The 25,340-nt window shown below is 37.3% G+C and overlaps 1 protein-coding gene across 8 annotated transcripts in view; it reads right to left on the bottom strand.

The window, feature by feature from the left end:
* LOC135198756 (mucin-2-like) overlaps positions 1–25,340 on the bottom strand; it is a 100,073-nt gene that overhangs the window by 15,859 nt on the left and 58,874 nt on the right. The window contains exons 1-2 of one of the 8 annotated variants that reach the window (XM_064226645.1): positions 10,946–11,067; positions 5,689–6,005 (exon numbers count right to left, since the gene is read on the bottom strand). The exons of 1 other annotated variant lie outside the window; for it this stretch is intronic. Coding sequence is in view for 2 of the 7 variants with exons in the window: in XM_064226641.1 (XP_064082711.1) it covers positions 10,946–11,008 (63 nt within the window). In the remaining 5 variants the exon portion in view is untranslated. 6 more of the 8 variants (XM_064226647.1, XM_064226641.1, XM_064226643.1 and 3 more) reach the window with 6 other exon arrangements.

Here is a 25,340-nt window from a genome sequence, read left to right as displayed (position 1 = left end):
ATCCTCATACAACAAGACTTTCCTATTGCAACACTCCTCAAGACAAACCAAATGGCAAGCTGATTTTTAGTTTCCCCCTGGAAAAGATGAGGGGGTATGAAAAAAAAGTTTAATATAACATCCTGCTTTGACTCATCACAATTACATTCACAAACCTAAACATCATATTTTTCCCATGTCAATAAAAGACAATTCCTTCATTTTAATAATGCCAGCAACCAGACAGTATGGCCATTTACTAATCTGAAATATGCAAATGTCAGTATACAATAGCATATTGCTGCAAGGTCAATGAAATGCTGAAGATATTGCAAGTAGCAGGTTGACCTGCAGGCCAAAGAAATCCTGGCAAAAGGGCACAAAACAAAAGATGTGGTGTCTGGCAGAAGGTGCACAGGGCACTAAAGAGTGGAGATGCAAAAACGAAAAGATCTCCTAAAAATTCCCAATACCAGAGACTAAGTTAATTATTTACATTAATTATGTACCTGTGCACATATGGCATGAAGCTAAAACAAAACTTGATGCTTAGAGGGCTACATAAAATTCTAGTAAAACTAATATTTGCTGCATTTCTGGCCAATTACTTTATAGCATATGACTCAACTGCTCTTGCAATTTCTGGCAGTGGCACACAGGCTACTAGGAACACTTAAATTGACACTTCCAGGTGAAGACACCATGGAGGATGTGTTCTTATGGTTCTTGCTGTCCTAATGTTATACTAGTTCATTAAGACTATCCAATTCAAATTTTTAAACTGCTGCAACATTTGACAACTGAGCTAGGAACTACGTCTGTACCTCAAAATGTCTATTATTGGTTCAGAGTAGCCATCTAATGCAATTTGCATGTTAATGGCCTCAAAGATTTGGAATACGACATTGTGAGGGTCATTATGCATGGACTACATTACACACAGTAAGTTGTTTCTATAAACCTTGCTCAACTAATGAACAACCCAACTTTATCACTGAATTTTCCAAATCAATAATTCCACATGTTCAAACACTTGCATGAGGTTGCTAAACAGGTGCACTCCTATCTTCATTTCGAAATTTCATATTTACATCTATCAGAAAAACTTGGTCATCAAGCAAGTCGCCTAGTAAAACTATTAGTACTAAATTAAAAATAAAAAAATTACCATCACATGCATATACTTTTACATCAGACTTTTCATTAAAAGACTGGTAAGACTGTCTCAAGTGTTTCATAGATTGAGCACTACTGTATAAATGTCTACGCAGTTCAAGTTTTCATCTATGACCTTTCTCAAATATCTTCCAGGATTCTCCGAGTGTCTGTCCTTCCACTTTCATATTTATTTTACTGACTAATGCTCCTCACCCCTTTCCAATTCCATCTCAATTTTCTGAGTTTCCACTTTCTACCTCAATCTCAATCTTCTGAGTTTCCACTTTCTGCCTCAATCTTCTGAGAATACTCCAGCAATGATTCACTCTCTACTAACACTCACATATAATCCATTTCCCTTCATCCACACTTTTGCTACTCCTATATCCTCACTGTATCACAATCTATTGTGTCTAAGGTTGGTTAAGAAAGGCTCGTGTTTCCACTACATTGTGTTGCTTTTTCCTCTTAACTTTATTTTGCTGCTTCAACATGCTGGATAATGAAATTCCATTACTGATCATTTGCAATCCTAAGCACCTCTGGTGACATAAGCTACATCCGATTCACGGCTAGGACAATTCCTTCCTAAGAGCCCTAAATGACTTTTGAAATGTGACTTGGTGATCTCGCTAAGCTACACCACTTCATAACAAGAGCAGCCCCTCAACTTATTTGATGCTTTAGATGCCCTGTAGTACTAGGGACAATTCAACATTCAACTGTAAATTCCTTATAATTCATCATCCACATGAAGAGATTTATCCCCCAATTATATTTCTGGAATGACAGCATTACAAAAAGAAAAAAAAATGAAAATGCAATTGACTAAATGAGGTAATTTGAGGAGCTAGTATAATAAAATTTGGCTACTTTCCTGACTGTACTGCTACCTTTGCTTCTTTTTCACTACATTCTTCTATCCTCTATGCAGCATCTTGCTTTGGTGTCAACATGAAGTCATTTGCATATCGCAGCTATGGGCCTCAGTACATTCACCAAGATTCTTCTAATATACAACAGAAGCCACTGCCTTCACTTTGCAGTGTACAGTAATGTGTTTATTATTATTGTAATAGGGATTAATAGGGAGACTGAAGAAGTACTGTCTAAACAGGATATAGGTTCTGTCATATACAGCATGGATATTATGAAAGCAATGGCACCTAGTGGGATTCCTTGATCAAATGATGGTACTATAATATATAGCTTGGGATAAATATTGGTGTATCAGCAGTGCTCTTCATTCGTAATCATAGTAAGGAAAGAAACTACCAGAGAGCAGAGGAAGGCAGGCATCTGGGAGCTACCTGAAGTGCACAACTTGTTGCTACCACCAGAGACAGATGGAGAGGTTAAAGAAATGTTTGAAAGAGGGACAAGTGGAATAAGGTAGAATGTATAAAAATAACGTACATATATATAAATATATATATACATATATATATTTATAAAAATTAAGGTGACGAGAAAGGGATAAATTCAATCCTGTTAATGAAGCTGATGATATCACAGGAGGTATTCAAGACTGCAAAATGTAAAATAAGTAATGGCTTTTTAATTCCCCAGATATCTCATTTATGGGTTACCAGCAATGGTGAGGAGAAGGACAATCGTGTGCTGGAAGAGCGAACGCAAGGAGAAAAAGATGCAAGAGCTATAATCACTAGTATCTCCAGTGTGGCACATTGAAGACGTAAAAATTTTGCACAGAAATACCACAACACATTGTTTTAATGACTACGGAGGCGAGGCAGCAAGCGACTTCCACAACCTAAGCTTTTCTCTACTAACAAAGTAAAAATCACTTCTACTACTTATCTACTTCTCAGTAGCTGTAAATCCCCAAAACAGCACTAAAAGATTTTGGTCAAAATTTCACAAAGGTTTGATTCTACAATGAACCCAGTAGCCACTGAGCAAACTAGGTCATGGGCCAAGCACTATCATTCACAAAATTAATTTCTACTAGGATTTACGAGAGTAAAAAATCACGCCATCCTTCGGTAAAAAAAACTGCACAGCTGTGAAGTACTGCAGGTGGATTCCTACTTATTACTCATTTGGAATATTTTAAATATAAACACCAACTCCTAAAATAGTTTACAACCCAACTAGTGTGGAACTGATGACTGTCTTCACAAGATGGACTCATCTAGGAGCCAGAGTCACCTTAGCACTTTTGGACCAAAATAACTTGTATGAGTCATGGCAAGTTGAAGAGGGTAAAATGTTACCAACACTGGAACGGCAATAAGATCAAAATTCCCTAACCCACACTGAAATTTCAGAAAACCTGAGGAATATCTCTCCTTGATGAACTGTTTTTTAGTTTGTATGTAGAAAAATTTAGCTTTTTAAACCAGATAATTAAAGAAAAAATCTTGTTAGAGGGACATGAGAAATAAACTTACTTACATAGCCCTATTCTTTAAGGATTTATCCCTGTGTAGTGTACTATCCAGGGTTAACAATATGTCTGACATGTAATGGATTGCAACTCCATGAAGGAAACATAATTAGTCATGATAAGCCATACCTTCCTCTGGCAGAAATGGAGCAGTAGAGTATTTATGTCATGAAGAGAGTTCCACCAATCTGCATACAATATTCATTTTGTCAGAAGGGAGATGGAGTATTTTATCAACTCATGGAAAATTGATCCTTGAATTGTAGAAAGGGATCCTAGTGCAGAGATATTTATCTGCCTTGACAAGAGATTAGACTCCTTGACAAAGGAACTAGAGTCAAAAGATGAAAAATGCCATAGCCAAATGCCCTAATGCAAGCACGTAGGAAGAAAGGTAGCAAGAGAAGCTTGATGAACAGGTGCATAATGAGATGCAGGAGTGAAAAATCTTCAAACAACAGGATGCTGTTAACAGCGGAGAAGTACGAGAGGCCATGTCTCTGAAAACCTCAAGCCTCATCTTAAGGGCTGGGCATGTATGAAAGGCTGTATACAAGGTAGAAACAAACGACATCTGATAGAACATATGCAATTCAGTCTTCTGTGAATTTTCATAAAGAAAATGTTGAGAACAATTTGCGACAAGATCTACTCAAAGCACAGGCAGTCCCTGGTTATTGGCGATCCGGTTTTATGGGGCTCGTCTAGCACCATAAAATTGGCAACTTATGGCGCCATAACAGGCAACGTTCCGGTTACCGGCGCCATATAATGTGCCAATAACCAGTTATCAGCGCCATAAATTGCTGAGTTTCAGTTAACAGTGTTTTTGCTTATCGGCACCCCATTAGGGAACGGAACCCACGCTGATAACCGGGGATTGCCTATACATATACAGGCAGTCTTCGGGTTATGATGTTCTGAGGTTACAACGCTTTGCAATTATATTTCAGAAATTATTTCCAGGTTTACAGCGCATGTTCCAGGGTTACATAGCCTACAACGCTGATCTGGCAGAACAAATAACTCGAAAAATGCAAAATAATCAACATTTGAAGGTTTTTATGATGAAAAATGCAATAAGAATGCAGTTTACATAGTTTTTAATGCACCCAAAGCTTGTATACTTTTTCAAAAAAATTTCTGATTAATACACTAATAAGGACCAGACATAGAGAAAATATGACTGCCAATATCATATAAACTTTACTTGGTAATTGGTCATGTCAAGTAGATAGGTCTGAATGATGATGAAGGAATGAGGTCCTAATGACACTTGAGACAGACTTCCCCTTCCATATAGTGCAAGATCACTATTATTATTCAGTAGACGAAACCTACTCATATGTTTGTTTGCAAGGTGTTTCTACGTTGCATGGAACCAGTGGTTATTCAGCAACGGGACCAACGGCTTTACGTGACTTCCGAACCACGTCGAGAGTGAACTTCTATCACCAGAAATACACATCTCTCACTCCTCAATGGAATGGCCGAGAATCGTACCCGCGAACACTGAGGTGGGAAGCAAACACTATACCAACCACGCCACTGAGGCGCTTCTCATATGGAACTACCCCACAGGGACCACAAACTTGAAATTCAAGCTTCCAAAGAATATGGTGTTCATTACGAAGAAAAGGAAGAAAAAATATTTAAAAAGAAAAACTATTAAAATAAAAGAATACCAGTATTCCAGAAGTAATGCACTACTCAAGTCCTTGTTGTTAGGTACCATTACCAATACAACTAAACAGATGGAAGGTAACAAATCTTAATCCAATTCTTTTATAAAAACAAGGGCATACATGTCTAAATGGTCTCTAAACCTGATTTGCATCAACATACTCTAGGTTTCCTACAAAACAAAATATTCAACATATGGCACAATATAAAATAGTACTGTGAATCCAAACATGCGCGTAAATTCTCCACAGATTGTCAGTTCCTACATAAAGAACTTTATGAAACCTACATAAGCAGCCTTATGAAAGAGTGCTTGTATCATAATGTAAACAATGTGCTATAAAAATCAGATTTGGATGCAGTATACTGTACCCTTTCTTAATCTGTCTACCAGTTTAATGGAAATTCATTAATTCACAAGAGTAAATATACATGTACAGTATATAGAAAAACTATACCTAACAACGCAGTAGCTGCAGCCTGTCAACGCGCTGCAAATATGTGGAGAAAGCATCAGGAAGAAAGACGTCAACGGCATTTACACCAAAAGCTATGACAGCTCAAGTAAGATTCATTTGGAAACTATACAGGTAGTCCCTCAAGTTACGATGTTCTGAGTTGTGACATTTTGAAGTTACGATGGTGATACCAACAGTGTATGAATTTTGTCCATCTCACAATGCTTAAAACGCAAATTTGTGTAAGATCAGCACGTCCTCCGAATGACCAAGTGAGTCTCCTGCTGGTGGTGTGATGAAGAAGAGGCATTCCATCACTTTAAGAGCATAAAATAAAAAGAGAACAGTACAGTATATGTGCAATTATATAGTGTAGGCTAGGCTGCTCTGAGCTACAATATTTTCGTGTAATGACAGGGTCATTGTAACGTATCCCCATCGTAATTATAAGACTACTGCCTGTATTGAATCTGTGCTGAGAAAAATAAATTGTTTAAATAAACGACAGCAGTACCGTACACCATTACTAACAAAGAAAATAATGAAAGCCCTACATGTATAAATGTACCTACAAGGCATATGATATGCTATCATAAAATGTGTTAAAATGAAATCAGATGGGAAAAGATCTTAAGGCAATACTGTAAATATCAAAATGAAAGTAACCATCTTTGCAATGACAAACTGTAACTTTATCTATCCAGTCCCTTGTTACCAACTGAAATTAAAACACATTCTAAAGCAAAGCATTACCTATCACAACAGGTTCCAGCAGTACTTCGGGCACATTTTTTCAAAGGTATCAAGAAACATTTTGTGCCACGAACATGATTAGGTTACTGGAAATGTCAGCTATACCTCAAAAAATATAACTAGCTAATGGTGCTTATGTATCCGAATATGATATCAACCCGTTAAAAACTATTCAAGCCAATTTCATTCTTCCTAACCTTACCCTGGCACAAATATAGAGTATGTAAATCAATTTCTTGACAAACTTCACCCCTGTATCTACCAGTACACTACACTACCCACCTAAATAGGTGAAAACCATCAACAAGTGAGCAAAAAAGGTGGATGAATACAACAAAACGTCCACCATTAACATTATAAATCTTCACTGACAAGTTCTTCTTTTGTTTGTCTGGACTGCAATAAGGTTGAAGTCTCCAGTTATGCCCTTTAGAAAGATTTTCAGTTTTCAATCTGGATGTGTCATCCATTCACTTTCATTCATGCTGCAAAAAATCCCTGATAAAAACCCAATGCAGTGCAAAAGCTACAGCTCTGAAAAGACTCAACTTGGGATTATAAAATTGTACTAATCCATAGGAAATGGATAGACCCTGAACTTGGAGACCCAAACGTGAGTGGGAAATTATGCCAATAATCAACGAACTTTCAAAATAACCAAAACATAGCTATGTGATGCTTTCTTCAGCATGCTGATAACCTTTTCAATTTTCATGGAATGTTTGAGAATTACAATAAGTCAATTTTGCCATGGCATACTGTAATTCTAGTTTATCCTTTTTTTGTGGGATGACTTGCAATATGAATTTCTAGCTTTTTGTTCTTGTGTGTGCTGAGATTCTCAAACTGGTTCATAATGGGCACCAGACCTACCTAACCTGTCTGAAACAAGGTCAATTATTACTGTTAAATTTACAAAGTATTTTGCATCAGGATATACAGCATTTACAGCACGTGTGTGTCAGCAGCTTAGGCCTCATTCTTGGCTAATTAAGAAAACTAACATTGCAGTCAATAGTGACTTTGTGTGTAATGGGGATCCATAGTTAGGTGAAATGAGATTTTCAGGCAAAATATGAATTTGTTTACAAACAGGGTGACGGGATTGTCCTATATTTCTTACATTTGTCCCATGTCGTCCCTCCCCGGGACGCCTTTTGTCCCGTATTTTCAATATTTAAAAAAAAAAAATTAATACTAGTGAAATTTGGCTAAATACAGGGCATGCACAAACCAAACACCATCTCTTGAGGCCAGCTGGATCAGTGCAAAATATGACAAATGAAAAATAACATACTAACAACGAGGAAAATAATTTTGAAAGGATTATGGAAAGGTTTTCATCATATGTATTTTGTTGTATGCAATTTATTCAAAATATTATGGCAAATCGCTTTGGTTATAATATCCTATAAAGCTGCAAAATATGCTTGATTGCAATATTGTAATGCTTTGACACATGCAAAGAACAGCAGTTAGTAACAAAATCTACAATGAACGCACTTCAAAACAAAACAAGTCAATAAAGTAGGTCCTGGACAATCTGGACCCAGCTGAGAAGGAATTTGCACTGCATCACTGAATGCGTGACTTCACGTAAGTTGTGTTACTATATTATTTAACTACCGCTCAAATTTAGGAGTCCCTTATTTCAGTTATCAAAATCTGGTCACCCTGTTAACAAATCCCTTTTCAAATGCCATTTGGCTTACAAGTCACTTTCAATGTTTCCTTTTTAAATGACTACTGAAAAGTTGCGAAAGATGCCAGGATTCAAGTACAGGCGGTCCCCAGCTTACGAAGGGTTCGGCTTACGATGTTCCAGGGTTACAAAGCTTTTCAATTATATTTATCAGAAAAATTATTTCCAGGTTTACGACGCCTACAACGCTGATCCGGCAGAAGAAATAACTCCAAAAATGCAAAATAACCAATATTTGAATGTTTTTTTTTATGAAAAATGTAATAAGGATGCAGTTTACGTAGTTTTTAATGAAACTAAAGCATTAAAAGTAAGGATTTCTTAGGATTTTTGACGATGTCCTGGTTTATGACGACTTTCAGCTTACAACGCGTCTCAAGAACATAACCCCATCGTAACCTGGGGACTGCCTGTAGTTATAACAGCATTATCCATAATCATAAAGTTCAATTCATTTTAGGAAAATATCTATCATAAAGTACTTGGCAGACTTCATCTTAGTGTGTTTGCTTTTTTATACAAATCATCATTCGAATAAAAGGCCACTGGCCTGGCGGTAAATGAAAATACTATATGCATGACATGAAGATATTTAAAGTGTATTTATTAAATGGTTAAAAGTGCCTAAACAATTTTATATAAAAACGGACCTAGAAGCTAAACCAGAATACTTCTATATGAATTACTGCCAGTAATTATTTAGAATGACAAAAAAAAAATGGGCACAAGTACACAGCTTTTTGTGAGCCATCAGTTATGTTAACATACCTACCAATCTACCCAAATGTCGCTTAATTTTCTTGGATTAAAAAATAAACTGGGCCAACTTCATGTTCAAATTAGAACAATGACCTTGGCTCCAAGCTTTTACTTCTTTCCAAAACTTCACCATCAAGATAAATACTCTCAAATGCCATAATCTTAACAAAACAAAACTGGCCACGGTAGAGCATATTAACATAAAAACGTAAATGGTACAAGTTCCACGCTACACTACTAATCAAATAGGCCTAGAGAATGGCTTTCAAAGACAATGGACTACTAGGCCTAACTTGACATAAGTTATCAACTTGAACTAGACCAGTTCTCAGATTACAAATCATGTTACACACAACCATCTTACTTAAAATCAAACACCCCAAAACATTGTTACTAGTATTCGGTCTCACCACTTAACCTCCATCTCCAACCCCCACCCCCCAAAAAACACCACAGAAAAGCGAGAAACTGGCTAGTAGTACTCTAAGGCCCTGAGTTTCCAAGGTCAATCAGCTTTCCATAACCTCGCATTCTGTCAAAAGTTATCACCACACAACTGGGTTACCAAAACGGACGTCTTCTGTATATCAAGCTGCGGATATACTTACAAAAATAAAAGAACAGACTCGTCAAAGTAACACTTCATCGCCGCCAGACAACACAAAGCCACGTACAAACAAACACACGAATCACAACACATCCCGGACCTCTTCTGAACAAGCTATGGAACATCACAGGGGCATCAACCTTGAATAATGAAAAGGACTTATTCAGGATTTAGGTCAGCCACGTCCGATAATACCAGGGCAGAGCGAAACACTACGCCATGGAAGAATGTTTTGCTTCCTATGTTGTTTACAGTAAGAAGTTTTCTTCAACAGCAGTCCAGTGCAGAAATAGTTCGACATTGCATATTTTTTCCTCCTCGTTACGTTCGTCAATACCGACTGGCGTTGCTTCATACCATTCTCTGATCCAACCACCATTGAAACTGGGGGATTATTCGACAAGGAATAGAACATATCGCCAAGGAAAAATTCCACAGGTTAACTCAGGGGGTTTGGTTTGGGGACCGAAAGTATGCCTGCCCAGGTGACGGGGGCCAGCACTTCTTGCAACATTCACCTACGACAGGATTTCTAATTAGTCTTTCTATAAAAACAAACAAAACTAGAGTTTTTCCGACAAAGGATACCACTGAATTTTATTATATGAAATGATTAAGTGACCGCAATTAAAAATTGCGTAACATTTCTTCCTGAAGGCCAACCGAAGCCGTCATGCAACTAGAACCAAAACATTTGCCGAGAGGAAACATGAAAAATGAGCTACAGACAAGGCCAGTGAATGTTAGGGCAACAGAGCAAGTGAGAGGCATTTCATATAAGCATTCTATGGAGTGGCGCAGCAACACACATCGCCATGACGGGTAACGGGGGAACAAGTCCCGCCACCACCACACTGCCACCCACCACCTCGGGCGGTTCTTGCAACACAACACAACCATTCGATTGTCTTTATTCGCCCTGAAAGACGCCACATTTCTCTCCTTTCTGCATACATATCCGTCTTGAGATTCAACACCGGCAGCCACGACAACTAAGAAACGGTGTACTCGGCCAAGGAATTGTGCTTCACCAAAACAAAATTGCGGCCAGAAAAGTGTAGGCGTGTTGCGGGGACGGCAGAGGAGACGCAGAGCGCATGCGTGCTCAACCACTAGAAGGAGAGTTGTTGTAGAGCAGCCGCCACACCGGAGCTGTGAAAATGTTTAGCGCTACCATACACCACGCCACATCACCACTCACTACGCCGCTCGAAATACCACACTACGTCGCTCTCCGTGCTAGAAACACTGATTAGTGAATTTAAGAAGCGTACTGTGATTTATTTTGGAAAATATAAACCGTTATATTACGGCCCACCTGACGGCCCTTGTCAGCCATGGCGGACAGTATCTAGTATCTTTATCTACCGTGTTGTGCTCAAAGTATACAAGTTAGAACCGTTCTAGTGATTCAATACATCTTCATAGATGCTTACATTATATTCTGAGTCTATGCACGCCAACAATCTTCTTTTTATCTCTTCTATGGGGCGCTGCATGGGGCCGCGCGTGTGGTCACGTCGGCGCAGCGGTAGTGACTGGTTGGGGCGGCGACATGGACTGGCGGGACGGGGGATTGTGGGTAACTGAGCAAGCCGGGGAGTCGCCGAGCTCGCACGAGCACCGTGATGTCATCGTTACTTGCAAGCCTGCGCTTCCCCATTGGCTAGAAAAATGTGACGTAACAAGACCGTCATGGATACCTCATTGGTGGCAGGGCGGTATAAGAGATCAGGGGACTTGTGTCAGTGCTGGGCCGGGCCGCTCCTTTGCTGCACAGAGCTATACTCTGCCGCGCCGATTCTCCCCTAGTCACGTGTTTTCGGCCTACGCTTCGTATCCATATTTTATGCATATTTAAATTGGGACGCGGTCACTTATTTAATTCATAAATTTACACGGCTTTAAAATACGTTTTATATATGTTTACATTGTAAACAAAAGGGATGATCCATATTAAATTTGCCAGTATTAATAACTGATTGTACACCACGTGTGGATTCGGACATCAAAATAAGCTGGGTGCATTCCTCTGAAAGGTTCCCTGAAAGAACCCTCTCGTACTGCGACGCTCTTGTTTCATACATAGTTTTGCGACCTTTACAAAATAAGTATGGATTTTATTTTGACCCGTACACTTTATGCACGTGTATTTATATGTAAACTGCACGATGTGAGTGGTAATCGTATCGTGGTGTTTGGTGCGTGGAATGTATTGACTTAATTCACAATAAAAATTTTTTAATTAAGGTAACCTTTGTATGCCAGACTGGAAAGCTGTGACCTCTTCTATCTACATTTTCCCTTTAATGTATGGGCTGGTTCATCTCGCCAATTTGCCACTTTTTTCATCGTATTTGTAAATCTTCATCGATTTCCATGCTTTCATTGATATTCAAATTGGGTTCCAACTATCTGTATGGCAAAGGTATTTTCTTCTATTTGCGTAGTTAATCGTCTTTACTCAGGACTTAAAACCTGTAATCTACAAAGCCGTGCACAGCATTACTCTTAATTATTAGTGAAATTAATATTTTAATTCATATATTGGTACTATCATCCCAACCCCATCTCTCATTTATCTTTATCATCAATCTCACTACTGCACCAACCATTTCACTACACATCGCATGACAACGGGAGCCCAGCACATACATCACTCTCAGCTGTAGAGTGGTATAGCCTGTCATCGTCTGCATTCTGTACTCTTGGGTGGTCAGGTCTTGGAAACATTTGAAAAAAAAAATTTAGTTTGTGACCTTTTTCTTGGTACAATGACCAAGGACTTACTTGGTAAAGTGAAAGACAAGAGAGGTATAAAGAAATAAAAAATATTGTGATAAAAAACATCTTTGAATACCCAATAATTTAGAAGGCAGTCATTACACTGGACGGATGACGTTAACCCTTCAATTATAATGAAAATTAATGCAATGTTATGTGTGATAATGCGTGCACGTGTGCAGGCATTCACAAATGCATAAAAATGAACGTTAAAACAAATGATCTCCATAATGGCCAGACGATTTAAATCCAAGAATGTGTTTGGATCAATCAACACCTCACAAACCCCAAGGGAATTTGCTCTTTTCCGACACGGCAAGAATAATGTATACGATAATGCTGCTTGGCATAAGGGCATCATGGTCTCCTGTATAGCCTGACTACAATATTCAAATAACGAAAGGAAATAAATGTCATTCAGAATGTGCATAGGAAATGCAGCAGGTGACCATAAAAGAAGTCAAGCAAATCTGGTCTAATATTCTAACGTTACTATGAAACTAATTCAAATGGCCCAAGGGTGAGGTCTTGGTGAGGGGATTTTTTTTTTTTTTTTTATTTGCATAGTTCGGTAATAAATATAAATGAAGTAGATAAAAGTAGGGGATTTAGAAGATGCGAATAAAGGGGCGAGAAAACATATGCTCCAGGTTACGGATTTGACTCGTGCAAAATACAGCAGTTCAAATGAGAGGGTGAGAATAATGACTGAGATATGAGATGATGAAGGATATTTTGACCAACAGTTTTAAGACAAGATGCTTTTAGGTAGAGGGAAAGTAAATGAACTGGAAGATGAATGAAGTAAAGACTCCTAGCACAAAAGAAGATGCTAGTGGAGGAATGAGTTCTGAATTTATCTCAGTGACAGCAAAATTCATTTCCTGAGAATTTTACTTCCGTCTCGTGTTTCTCCTAAACCAAATGGGTATTAATGGCACACGTGTAAACAGACCAAGACTAGGGTTGTTCCTTGGAGGGAGATGAAATAATATTACTGATAATAGAGGAAATATATGATTACAATCAAGCGTCAAAACATCTCGAGAAAGCACGTCACGCTTGTCGCCAATATCTGTATTTGTTGAAGCTGTGACAACCTAGGCTCACCTTGTATTGCCAGTTCCGAAGGTCATGGATTTAAAGTCTGAAGTACAGGAGAAAGTACGCAAATTCTGAATGTTGTAATAAAGGGAAAACAGAGAGGGTCTTTTGGAACTAGTCAAGGCTTCATCAAGAACTACGCCAGTCATAATATAGGATCGCATTTGTCCTTTGTACGCTTAACCGTGTCCATGGTGCGAAGGTTAGTTCCTGAACTGGGAAAATTTTCAGGAAACCACTTAAAAATCTGGGATGAACTCTTACTTGATTTTATCACTGTACGTGCAGAGACATGCTTCAGTTTGTACATAAAGAAGCATTTTATATTTCTTGAAGATCTCTCTGGTTTTATACATACATTAAACCAACTTGTTCCCTGTAGGGGCTGGGTACCGCCGTCAGTGCACTTCACCTTTTACTGTACCTCCATTCATATTATCTTGCTATTCACCCACACCTAACTTATTTCATAGTGGAACTGCGAAGTTTTCCTCTCGAACCTACCTATTATAAATATCCTTTCCAGCGCTGAATGGTACCAGTGCTTGGCCTTTGGCCTAAACTCTACGTTTCATTCAAACCAACGTATAGTACCAAAATGAACTTAGTTATTAACTACATCTGCCGTGGGTGCAATATTGTCTTTATTGTATACTCTCTGATAAGTCTCTTGATTGTTTATCAAAGTAATTCGACTAACTCGGATAATCAGTGAAATGGAAAAAGGGGTAATCGGCAACTAGAAATTTGAACGTATTGCATTTATCATATAATGAAGAAAAATTTGCTATATGCTACTTTAATCTCGCTGTAAAAAAATTAACCCCTTCGACTCGAATTACCTACTACTCTATTGATTACCAACTTTTATATATATATATATATATATATATATATATATATATATAACTTTTTTATTATTGGCGCATTGTATCTGAAGCCTTTACTTAATGTTTTCTTGCACACATCAGACTCTGTTAGTGTTGATCTGCATAAAAAGAAAAAAAACTGAATTGACACCCATGTAAAAGTAGGTTGGGAAAATCTGGGGCAGGGTGAGTGGCCATTGGATTACCAATGTCTTGCTTGAGAATTAAATCGTTGAATTTAAAACAGGGCTCGTCTATTTGAAATTGGATACAGGTAATTTACAAGAAAAAAAATCATGTAAACAATGTTGTCAGGTATACTTCTGGATTGGATATAGTAATGAACACATACATACACATTATATATTATTATATATATATATATATATATATATATATATATATATATATATATATAATACATATACATACATACATACAAGTATGCTTGTTTCAGTAGACAAATTTTGGGTTATATCTATAAGTTGAACACTGAAAAATTGTACAGTTCGAAATGTTAGAACTTAGAATGATCATTTTAGCCCATTGTGTCTACACCCCCTCTTGTATTTTGTAGTCACATATGACCCTGCGCTTTTTCACAACCCCACCTGCATATTATTATTATTTTTTATTTTTAGCGTTTCATCGGGTTAACTTTATTATGGTTGCCACCAAATAGTAGACATACGTACCCTTCTACTTTCGTACGTTGGTGCTCACTCCTGATTTAGTCTACATCAGCCTTTACTTATTTTCAGTGACCGTCACGGACTCCTTCCTTAGTCGCGATAAGCCTATATCACTCCTAGTGTCACATTACCCCCAAAACAGATAGGTTCCCCGAGCACGCGCGCGCACACACACACACACACACACGCACTCCATGTCGCGAAGGCTTAATGCTAACAACAAACCACAAGGATCCGTCGTATTGTGTTGCTGCCTCTATTGTGGAGATTAAAAGTATACGTAGGACAGTAGCCACCGAGATCCCTTCACAATCTAATTGGTCATGGAGCGAGGGCCTGCCATGACACATGGCAAGCTTCATCTAATAACAAGACCTCAGTGACGTAATAGCAAGAGGATCAAAACTTACCAACCTTATGAGTTGCCAGCTTCTTGCAAATTCATAACCAATTACACACACACACACACACACACATATATATATATATATATATATATATATATATATATATATATATATACATATATATATATATATATATATATATATATATAAAAGATATATATATATATATATATATAGATATATATATAAGGTTTTTCTTTTTTTCATGAGTGCAGTTCTTGATGCATTAAATATTCGGCCACTGTCTACCAATTTTGTTTTATTTACATAACTTATAACTATGAGAACAGCAGTCCTATAGTAGATTCACATTAACCGTGCATTTGATGTCTGGTCCAGTCCCTTACTACGACGCTCCTGATTGGCTGTTGATAAGCCAATCACGGGACTGGAAACTCACAAGAGTTCACATAAGCAGGATGTATGGTTTCACCTCTCCTGAGGGATACGTCTTTCAAATGCATCCCTCAGGAGAGGTGGAACGTACATCCTAATCATATGAACCCTCTCGAGAGACAAAGTTTCCAGACCTGTCACTGGCTTATCGACAGCCAATCAGGAGCCCCGTAAGGGACTGGGCTAGACATCAAATGCATGACTGATGTAAATCTACTATAGTAAAATTTGAGAATTTTCATTGTAACTTTAGCAATACCTCAAGAATGGCACTCGTGAAAAGTCGTTCTACTACTACTACTACTACTACACACACACACACACACACACACACACACACACACATATATATATATATATATATATATATATATATATATATATATATATTATATATATATATATCGTGTTCTGTCTGGCTTCAAAGGAAAAGTTTTAGCACCTGAAATACTTGACTCATACCCTTCCACCACAGTGACTGTCTTGTGATTATGGCTTGTTGCTCCTAAAGGTCTTAGATTTCGCTTTGAATTCTGGGGCTTCACTTTGACCCTACCACTGAACTCCTACGGTCTGTGAAAAGTTTCGGCAATCTCAAAAGTTGATGCATATGTTATGTCATAAAGATTTGTAATTAATCAAATTACCATAGTATACCATCTATAATACTCACACATACTATATATGCAGTGTGTGTGTGTGTGTATTATATAAATGACGAAAGCAAGAAGCGTTCATGGTATTCACGAGCCCGACTGAATCATAGTACTACGATTCTTGACTTCATTAATGTGATTTGAAATGCTCTTCTTCATATATAATTATGATTTATGGTGATCACCAAAGACTTTTATGATATTACCTCGCACAATCCTTGACCCGGTATTATTCAACCTTGGATACTTGTAGGTTAAACGTTTGAGTGGCGGGTATATGTATGAAAGGCGTTGTGGCAACTTCGTGATGGATTCTTATTTTCACGTCCTTATTCGTTTGCGAAATACGTTACTAAATATGGATAAATATATCTTAAATGAATTGGCAGTAAAATGCTTTCGACGATAATGCTGCCACTAAAACTGGTTTGTTATTTATTCTTCCAGGGAAGCAAAAATGTCTAAGTTGACAGACAGTGACGAAAGGACGGCCCCGTTTTCCTTTGAGTATCGAATGCAGTATCTCCACGGCAAGGGGAAAAAAAAATCTTCTCATGATTCTTTATTTGCATAGTTTATCTTAATTTGATTCTAGAAAATTTATTATGATATCTCATAGATTTAAGTAAGCTAACCTTCCTAACTTTGGAATCCAACATTTGTATGTACGATTTGTGCGGAAAGACCGGCACCGATACTTTGAAGCAGTATCGGACAAACACAGAGATCCTAAGCGGTGAGTGGTGTAAACAAACCAACGTTTTAATAGATTTGAAGTTGGTTTCACAGAGTTTGCGAGATGATTTACGAACAGAAGCAGTCTGTCTCATGACCTGGTTTATGTGACGGAAAAACGAAAGGCCTCTAATATCGACTAGTTTGTCACACCTTGTCTGCAAGTGGGCTGGGAGCGATCCCTACATTGGTCGATCTGCTGTTATGTAATCGGAAGAGGAGCAGCTGACTCGTACTTTGCTTTTTCTTTTTTCCCCGCCAAAACAAAGTCAATATTTTTTCAGCGCACAGCGCAGGATTTCTTTGCTTTTAACTGCAATTGTCTACGATGGAATTGATGCAATTATTTTCTATTTGTTTATTTGCTGGAGGTACAATTTCATGCACGTTATGCGAAATATGAAACATTACTTACTGCATATTGCGAGTAAACCGCGGCTGACTTTGCAATTGCAACCACCGTTTTGAACTTGTCTCTGGTGCTACAACAACATTCGAGACTTAATTTCTTCGCATTTCTATACATCTGTCTGGCTGACAACCAAATCCGTAAATAAGCTATGTTGATTGTTGTGATATGACGAAATCTATCTTTCACTGGCAACCGAGCAAATTACCAATACACTGAGTTCGTACCCGCTCACCTGACTGCTCCTCATGCGAAAACTAATTTCTGCGGAAATGCACACCATGGATGAAGAACTTTTGTTCACTGAACTGGATTTTACAAATAGCAAATTACTGTAAAAGATACTTTTTATATTGCTAATGCCCAAATGAAAATTCAGTTACGAATATTCGAATTGTTTTAACTGGTCGTCCCGGTATATATATATATATATATATATATATATATATATATATATATATATATATATATATTTCACTGCCGTTTCACCTTTAGGATGCCGAATTAAGGATGACACCTTCCATAATATATGCTGGTTTATACATAGAAGCATACACACATGTACATATATATATACGTATATATATATATATATATATATATATATATGTATATATATATATATATATATATGTGTGTGTGTGTGTGTGTGATATTCTTTATATATATAGACACAAAATAATTGTGGAATGAATTATTCGCCAGGAAAATCTCGAGCGAGAACGTAAAGGTCATTCAGCGATGTCGCCAAAGAGTGAGGAGGAAAAAGATCGTACTCTGCAAGAATCTTAAAGAAAGTTCGTGAACAATGACGCTGTCGTAAATGAGTATTTCTCAATCAAGAACTAAGAGATAGGCGTAAGTAATAGGGAATGTACACACACACACACACACATATATATATATATATATATATATATATATATATATATATATATATATATATATATATATATATAGACACACAACTGCTATCCGGATGATACAGATCTGACACCACGCAGTCGGAAGCTCATAACTGCGATATAATTAAGGAAAATGAGACGTCAAACTAACGAACAGTCCCAGGATTAAATAACAACAAGTCATTAATATCCATGGAGTAAGATTTTACCATATGGCCATGAATTCAATATTATAGGAATATGAATAAAGGAGCAATGAATGAAATGACAATTAGCAGCAGACGTCAATGCCAGGGAGACAGAGTATGCGTTTGAGGGAAGGGGAGGCCATGATTCCGGTGCTTTTTGTCAACCGCAGCGTGATAAGTTTGTTTGATTGCTTGTGCATTAAATAGAAAATTGAATTGCTTTCCTACGTATTAAAAAAAAAAAAAACTAACTAACGCTAACCGACTCTTACCAACTACGACGGGGTGTGGGTAATCTAACCAAAACTAAGATGAATGGTAAGAAATGTGGCGATTTCTAGCAACTCTGCTTGACGGTGCGACTCGGCCCGCCCGACTACTACCTCATTCTTCTTTGTGTGTTGATTGAAATAACTATGTGCGGTGTACTGCTAAGGACGGTTGCTGCTTCTGCATATCATCGAAATGGGAAGTATATCAAAAGGCAGAAGTAATAGAAAAAACGGGAAATAAAGTACATCAATATTCAGTTAAGGAGTGTTGCTCTTCGAAATTCTCGTGAATTGGAAATTTGAAATTTATAAATAGGATGAGATATTTGAAACGTTGGCTCGAAGGAAACTGGAGAAAGTGAAATAAATTGAATTGCTGATGAGAAAGTTTTGGGGTAAAGGTTCCCAAAAAAAAAGTGGCTGATTCTCCACAGCTTACCACTGTGATTAAATTCGACTTTTATGTGCCTGGCTACAATCTAAAGTTGATGATTCTGTTTGACAAGAAAATACTACTAAGCATAGCCATACTTTTGAAGAACTTTATATTAAAGTATGGCAAGAGCTTCATTAGCGATGCTTCCTTTATTTACGTGTAAGACATCGTAGAAATCGTGCTATGGAACACACACTTATTGTGTTCTTGTTGTGATATTTTCTTATAAGGAGAAAATATGGTATGGACCACTTCAGTGTTACTGGCATGACTAATCTTTTATTTCTAGTATCCCTAATAACCAGACTCTGCTGGTCTTTGCTTTGGGATATCTTAGCAAGCATTCCAATAAGACAACAACATATTTCACAATTTCCTGTTTTGAAAGAAAGTATAAGGAATGCTAAGCTATAAACATTTTTCCTTCTTTTTTATGAACAGTACTAATGCTCATGATCTGGAGTGATTGCGCACATTTCACTCCTAATATTTACCAATTGCCTTTTTGAATACGATGATCATCATGAGCCTGGAAACTGGCAGACAAAAAATACAGCCTAAAACATGAGGAGTGAATTATCCACTTCCTCTGTGGGGGAGGCAAGACACAATATCCATAGACTGATAATCATCTCTCTCTCTCTCTCTCTCTCTCTCTCTCTCTCTCTCTCTCTCCACGCTAAAATAAGACGAATAGCAAAAACTACCTTTACGGAAGGTATGCCATGCAGTTTACTAAACTTGAAGCCTCTACTTTTATCATTTCTACTAATTCTGATTCTAGAAGAGATACAGTCAGCGTTGCGCCATCTTAATAGACTAGAGTTTTCAACTCGCTAGTAACATGGAGCTCCATGAGACTACGTAATCATTTGCATTCGCAGGCTTTTATCGTATCCCCACTAAACTTTACCTGAGCATAATCGTGCGTGAACCTTAAAAAAAAAAACAAGTTCTCGTCAGTTGGAACTTACAAACTGCTTGATCGACGCGTAACATCTTTGTGTTCCTTTAATCTAGTCAAGTGAGAGTGGCTGTTTTATCGGTTATCTCTACAATATCTTGTCCATTTTTTATTTACCTACTCATGCATATATCTGCATTTCTTCCATGAGAAACTTAACTTTTTATTTCTATTTTCAAACACATCAGTGAAGCTTAATAGTTTCATCACAATTTTGCAAAACGTCTTTAAATCCATTTATTTTTATGAATACTGTAGGCCTAATATTAGCCATTTGCTTTACATCTTGGCAAAGTACGAGTTGGAATGCAAATTTTTAAACACAAAAGACTGTTAAAGAGTTAAGAGGCAGTATATGAAATCACGGTTCTTTCTCATTAAAACGAAATGCAGTGTATGTTCCCGTTTCTGAAGAATGTAATCCCTTTACAAATTTCAGCTTCAAAAAAGGCTTTCAAGGAAATAATCCCTGAAGCATATAAACAATAAGAGTAGTAAATTAGGCAAGGTAATGTAACTATGTTGATGGCCACGGTTAAACCCACTCTATTCCCCTGTGGAAATTAAATTTAAAGAGGAGAAAGATTTGACATCGTCCACTTTTTACCTCAAAAAATGGTAATCTGCTGCTCGTATTGCCAAAGAATAGTGGAATACGGCTACGATAGACAAAAAGACAGACAGGAAATGAGGAATGCTGGATAGCACATCAACCGTGCATTTGCCTGTGAACTCTCGACAGAGACTGAGAGTTTCCAGCCCTGTGATTGACTTATCAACAGCCAATCAGGAGTGTCGTAAGTGACTGGCCTAGACATCAAATGCACGGTTGATGTGAATCTGCTATAGTAGGTCCGATAATGAAATGGACAAAAACAAAGACATGAGTGGTGCTAAGGTAATGAGGAAAAAACAAGATCACTTATTAAAATAGCAACGAATTTTCTGAAGTCATCTTGACATTTGGGATAAAGGTTCGTTTTGAATAGCTATTAAAGGGAAGCTACAACTGTTATGCTGGTTTTCCCAATGGCTTCGTAAATGTTTATATTTGGTTTCAGAGGATTTTTTTTTTTATAAGGTATCGAAGTACTTTCGGTTCATTTACCATGGTCAAGTGATAAACTCTCAATAGGCGATGATTTAGATGAACGGGAAGTTTGTGACTTAAGGATCTCACAATAAACCTCGCACAGAATTTACCGCAAGAATTGTAATAATAATAATAAAACATTAAAGAGCGCTAAGCTTGTGAATACTTCAAAGCATTTTCAATTAAAAGGAAAAATAATTGCCATCCATTGATTTCGTAATTGAATTTACTTATTGAAACCTTTATAAAAATAAATATATAAATAAAAAATGCTGGAACTGAAGGAAAAGGCGCAAAAGTAGTCGAATAACTCGGTACTCTCAAAGCAGCATCGACCAAGTATCGACCATAATATTATTATTCCTTTTATTTCCGTCTAGATAGTTTTAGCAAAGGCACTCTCACTTTCTTTAGATTTAGCTGGTCCGCTGGTATGGTCGTAAGCGTCGTGGTGTGTCGCTCAGATGTCGCCGGTTCGCGTCTCACCCAGGCCGATGAAAAATCACTGGCTCTGCATTATGATCAGTTACTGCTGCATTGTGGGGTCTGCGGTGGGAGGTTGAAACCAACATTCTTTGGAAGCTTGAATTTCAAGTCAATGGTCCCTGTGAATAGGTTTCATCTTATATATATATAATCTTCTAATATATATATATATATATATATATATATATATATATATATATAAAATCTTCTAAACCTTCATCATAATGTCTCGAATGAGTCACAATCTTTATTCCCTTAACCAAGATCACGGTGAAGAGAAGCACTGACACCAATCATTATTCCATTTTTGGATGTTCTCGTCCAGAGAGAGAGAGAGAGAGAGCCATTACGGAACCATAAATCCAGGCGTTTGTAACCTCAGAGCCCAGGTTTCGGTCTAAATACCGAGCATCCATTCCTCCTTACATCCGTCTGAATAGGAATACTAACTACCCCACTTATTGCAGATTTAAGGATGCGTTTATCCCGCCAAGCTCTCGAGACAGTCTCCGGCTCCCTGCGAGGAAGCAAAAGGGCAAGAAGACGGAGAAAGCCACGAGTGGACGAGAAAGTTCGTCTTTACGGAAATCATGGGCAAGAATGTCGTTGGAATAAACTGATAAGAGAGCCCTCGTTAAGAATCTACGACATCCTGACGAAGGATAATCATAAAAACTCAGTGCCCCACCCCCAGCCCCTCCCTTGTTGCGATATTTTCTTTGTCGAATACATCAATACTGTGTAATACAAATCCTCAATTATATAGTTTGTTTGTTTGCATGGAACCAGTGGTTATTCAGCAACGGAACCAACGACTTTACGTGACTTCCGAACCACCGTCGAGAGTGAACTTCTATCACCAGAAATACACATTTCTCACACCTCAATGGAATGCCCGAGAATCGAACTCGCGGCCACCGAGGTGGCAGGCCAAGACCATACCGATCACGCCACTGAGTCGCTTTCAATTATGTAGCAAACTGTATTACTACGTAAAACACAAAACCTAAAACTTTCGAACACCTGACCGGTGTCAGTGTTTACGTTACAACACCGTTCAGGTGTTCGAAAGCCTTTGCCGACCATGCCACCACTGAGTCCTTTCGACCCTTCTACTCTCAGTTTCCGTTTCAGCGCTGAATGACTTCATAGGTCCCAGTGCATGACCTAAACTATATATTCCATTCCCTTAAAGCGATTTCATTTCTGATAATTTGATTGACTGATTGAATTATAGACTTCTGGCATACACTCCAAGCACTGGGACCTATGAGGTCATTCGGCGCTGAAACGGAAACTGAGAGTAGGAAGGTTGAAAGGACTCAGTGGCATGGTCGGTAAGGTGTTGGCGTACCACCTCGGTGGCCGCCAGTTCGCTCGGGCATTCCATTGAGGTGTGAGAGATGTGTATGTCTGGTGATAGAAGTTCACTCTCGACGTGCTTCGGAAGTCACGTAAAGCCGTTGGTCCCGTTGCTGAATAACCACTGGTTCCATGCAACGTAAAAACACCATACAAACTTCGCATTTGCAATATGAATCTAATTGTTACGAGAGGGTGGAGAGTCAGATGGAAGAAGGAGAATATGAAAGGAGGTACAGTAAAATGAATGAAAGGGGGTTGCAGCCAGGGGCCGAAAGAACATTGCAAAAAACCTTTAGTCGTGCCTACAGTGCACCGCATGAAGTGCACTGACGGCACTACCCCCCTACGGGATTCATTTCTGATAGGTCGTAATAACAGAATTTTTTTTTTTAAATTTAGACTGCTATAACCAGGACGTAAATCTTCCTTATAAAGTCTTCATATTATATTCTACATATTGAACTATTATAGTTATCCATTTCATGAATATTGTTTTCATATTCATATAAACTAAATAATATTAATCTTCGTAACTGAGGAAATGATCTAATTGTACATCATATGTTGCATTCCTTTATATTTATAATTAAAAATATATATATACCTGTTGCTCATACGCAAGCATTTTCCCTGTGTACAATCATCTCTTTATATAACCTCCTACTTTCCAATACTTCGAATAAAATACAATATTACTCAAGATTCAATATTAAAAAAAAAGAAGTAATAGAAAAATAAAGTTAAAGCGAAAATTAGAGCATCTATTTATAAAAAGAAAAAAAGATACGAGAAAATAAGACCTTTAACTGTAAACAGAAACAAATATTGAATCTTTTATGGCGAGAATGGCGTAGAACCAGTAATCCTACTCAAATTTGTCCAAATTTCCACAGAGTATCGATAAATCAAATAGAAAATAGCAAATACTGGAAGAAATATAACTTTTAGATCTCACTCATTTAAATTCTTTTTAGAGCTCACGTATGAATTACTTACTACCTTCAAAAAAGATGTCGACATATCTGCAAAGATTGTCAATTGCGCGTACAGACGCCATAATTTACTTCGTAAGCGTTGTGTATAAAAATTAAATACAAACACTCATACTGCACATTTATAAGCTTAGGGGAGTGAATTTATGTATGATACCTGGCCAACCACACACACACAATATATAATATATATATATATATATATATATATATATATATATATATATATATATATACATCATACATACATACATACAAACACACATATATGAGAATTTAGCAATGATCATGTCTTTTCTGTCTTTAGAGCCACTCCAACATGTGAAAACAAGTTAAGCTTAAAGCTTTAATACCTACATACATACATATATATATACATACATATATTATATATAATAATCTTATATAATATATATATATATATATATGTATAACAGAATCACGAAAGTTAGGAACGTGATAAATCCATAAATAAAGATAAATGCCACGAAGGAAATATAAACGAAGGAGTCTGCGAGATCTTTCGGCTGAAAAGCCCTTTACTGAAGCAGCTACTTCAGTAAAGGGCTTTTCAGCCGAAAGATCTCGCAGACTCCTTCGTTTATTTTTCCTTCGTGGCATTTATCTATATATATATATATATATAAATATATTATATATATATATATATACATATATATATATATATATATATATATATATGTAATATATACATATATATATGATATATATACATATATATATATATATATATATATATATATATATATATATATAATATATATAATATCGAGCTACAATGTCCTTTAATATCTAATTCGCTCTACCTCGGAATTAATACATTTTCATATATGCTTAACCGAAGGGGAATTTTTTCTCGATAATAGATTTGCCTGGACCAGGGCGCGAACCTATGGATCCTTTCAAACCCAGGAACGTCAGTGAAGCTTTTACCTACTACACCACCGCGAGAGGTAAAAGCTTCACTGACGTTCCTGGGTTTGAAAGGATCCATAGGTTCGCGCCCTGGTCCAGGCAAATCTATTATCGAGAAAAAATTCCCCTTCGGTTAAGCATA

This window comes from Macrobrachium nipponense, chromosome 22, assembly GCF_015104395.2.
Source record: "Macrobrachium nipponense isolate FS-2020 chromosome 22, ASM1510439v2, whole genome shotgun sequence".
Taxonomy (NCBI): Eukaryota; Metazoa; Arthropoda; class Malacostraca; order Decapoda; family Palaemonidae; genus Macrobrachium; species Macrobrachium nipponense.
The sequence above is the reverse complement of the archived record's forward strand: the minus strand, read 5'-3'. Positions and strand labels throughout refer to the sequence as shown.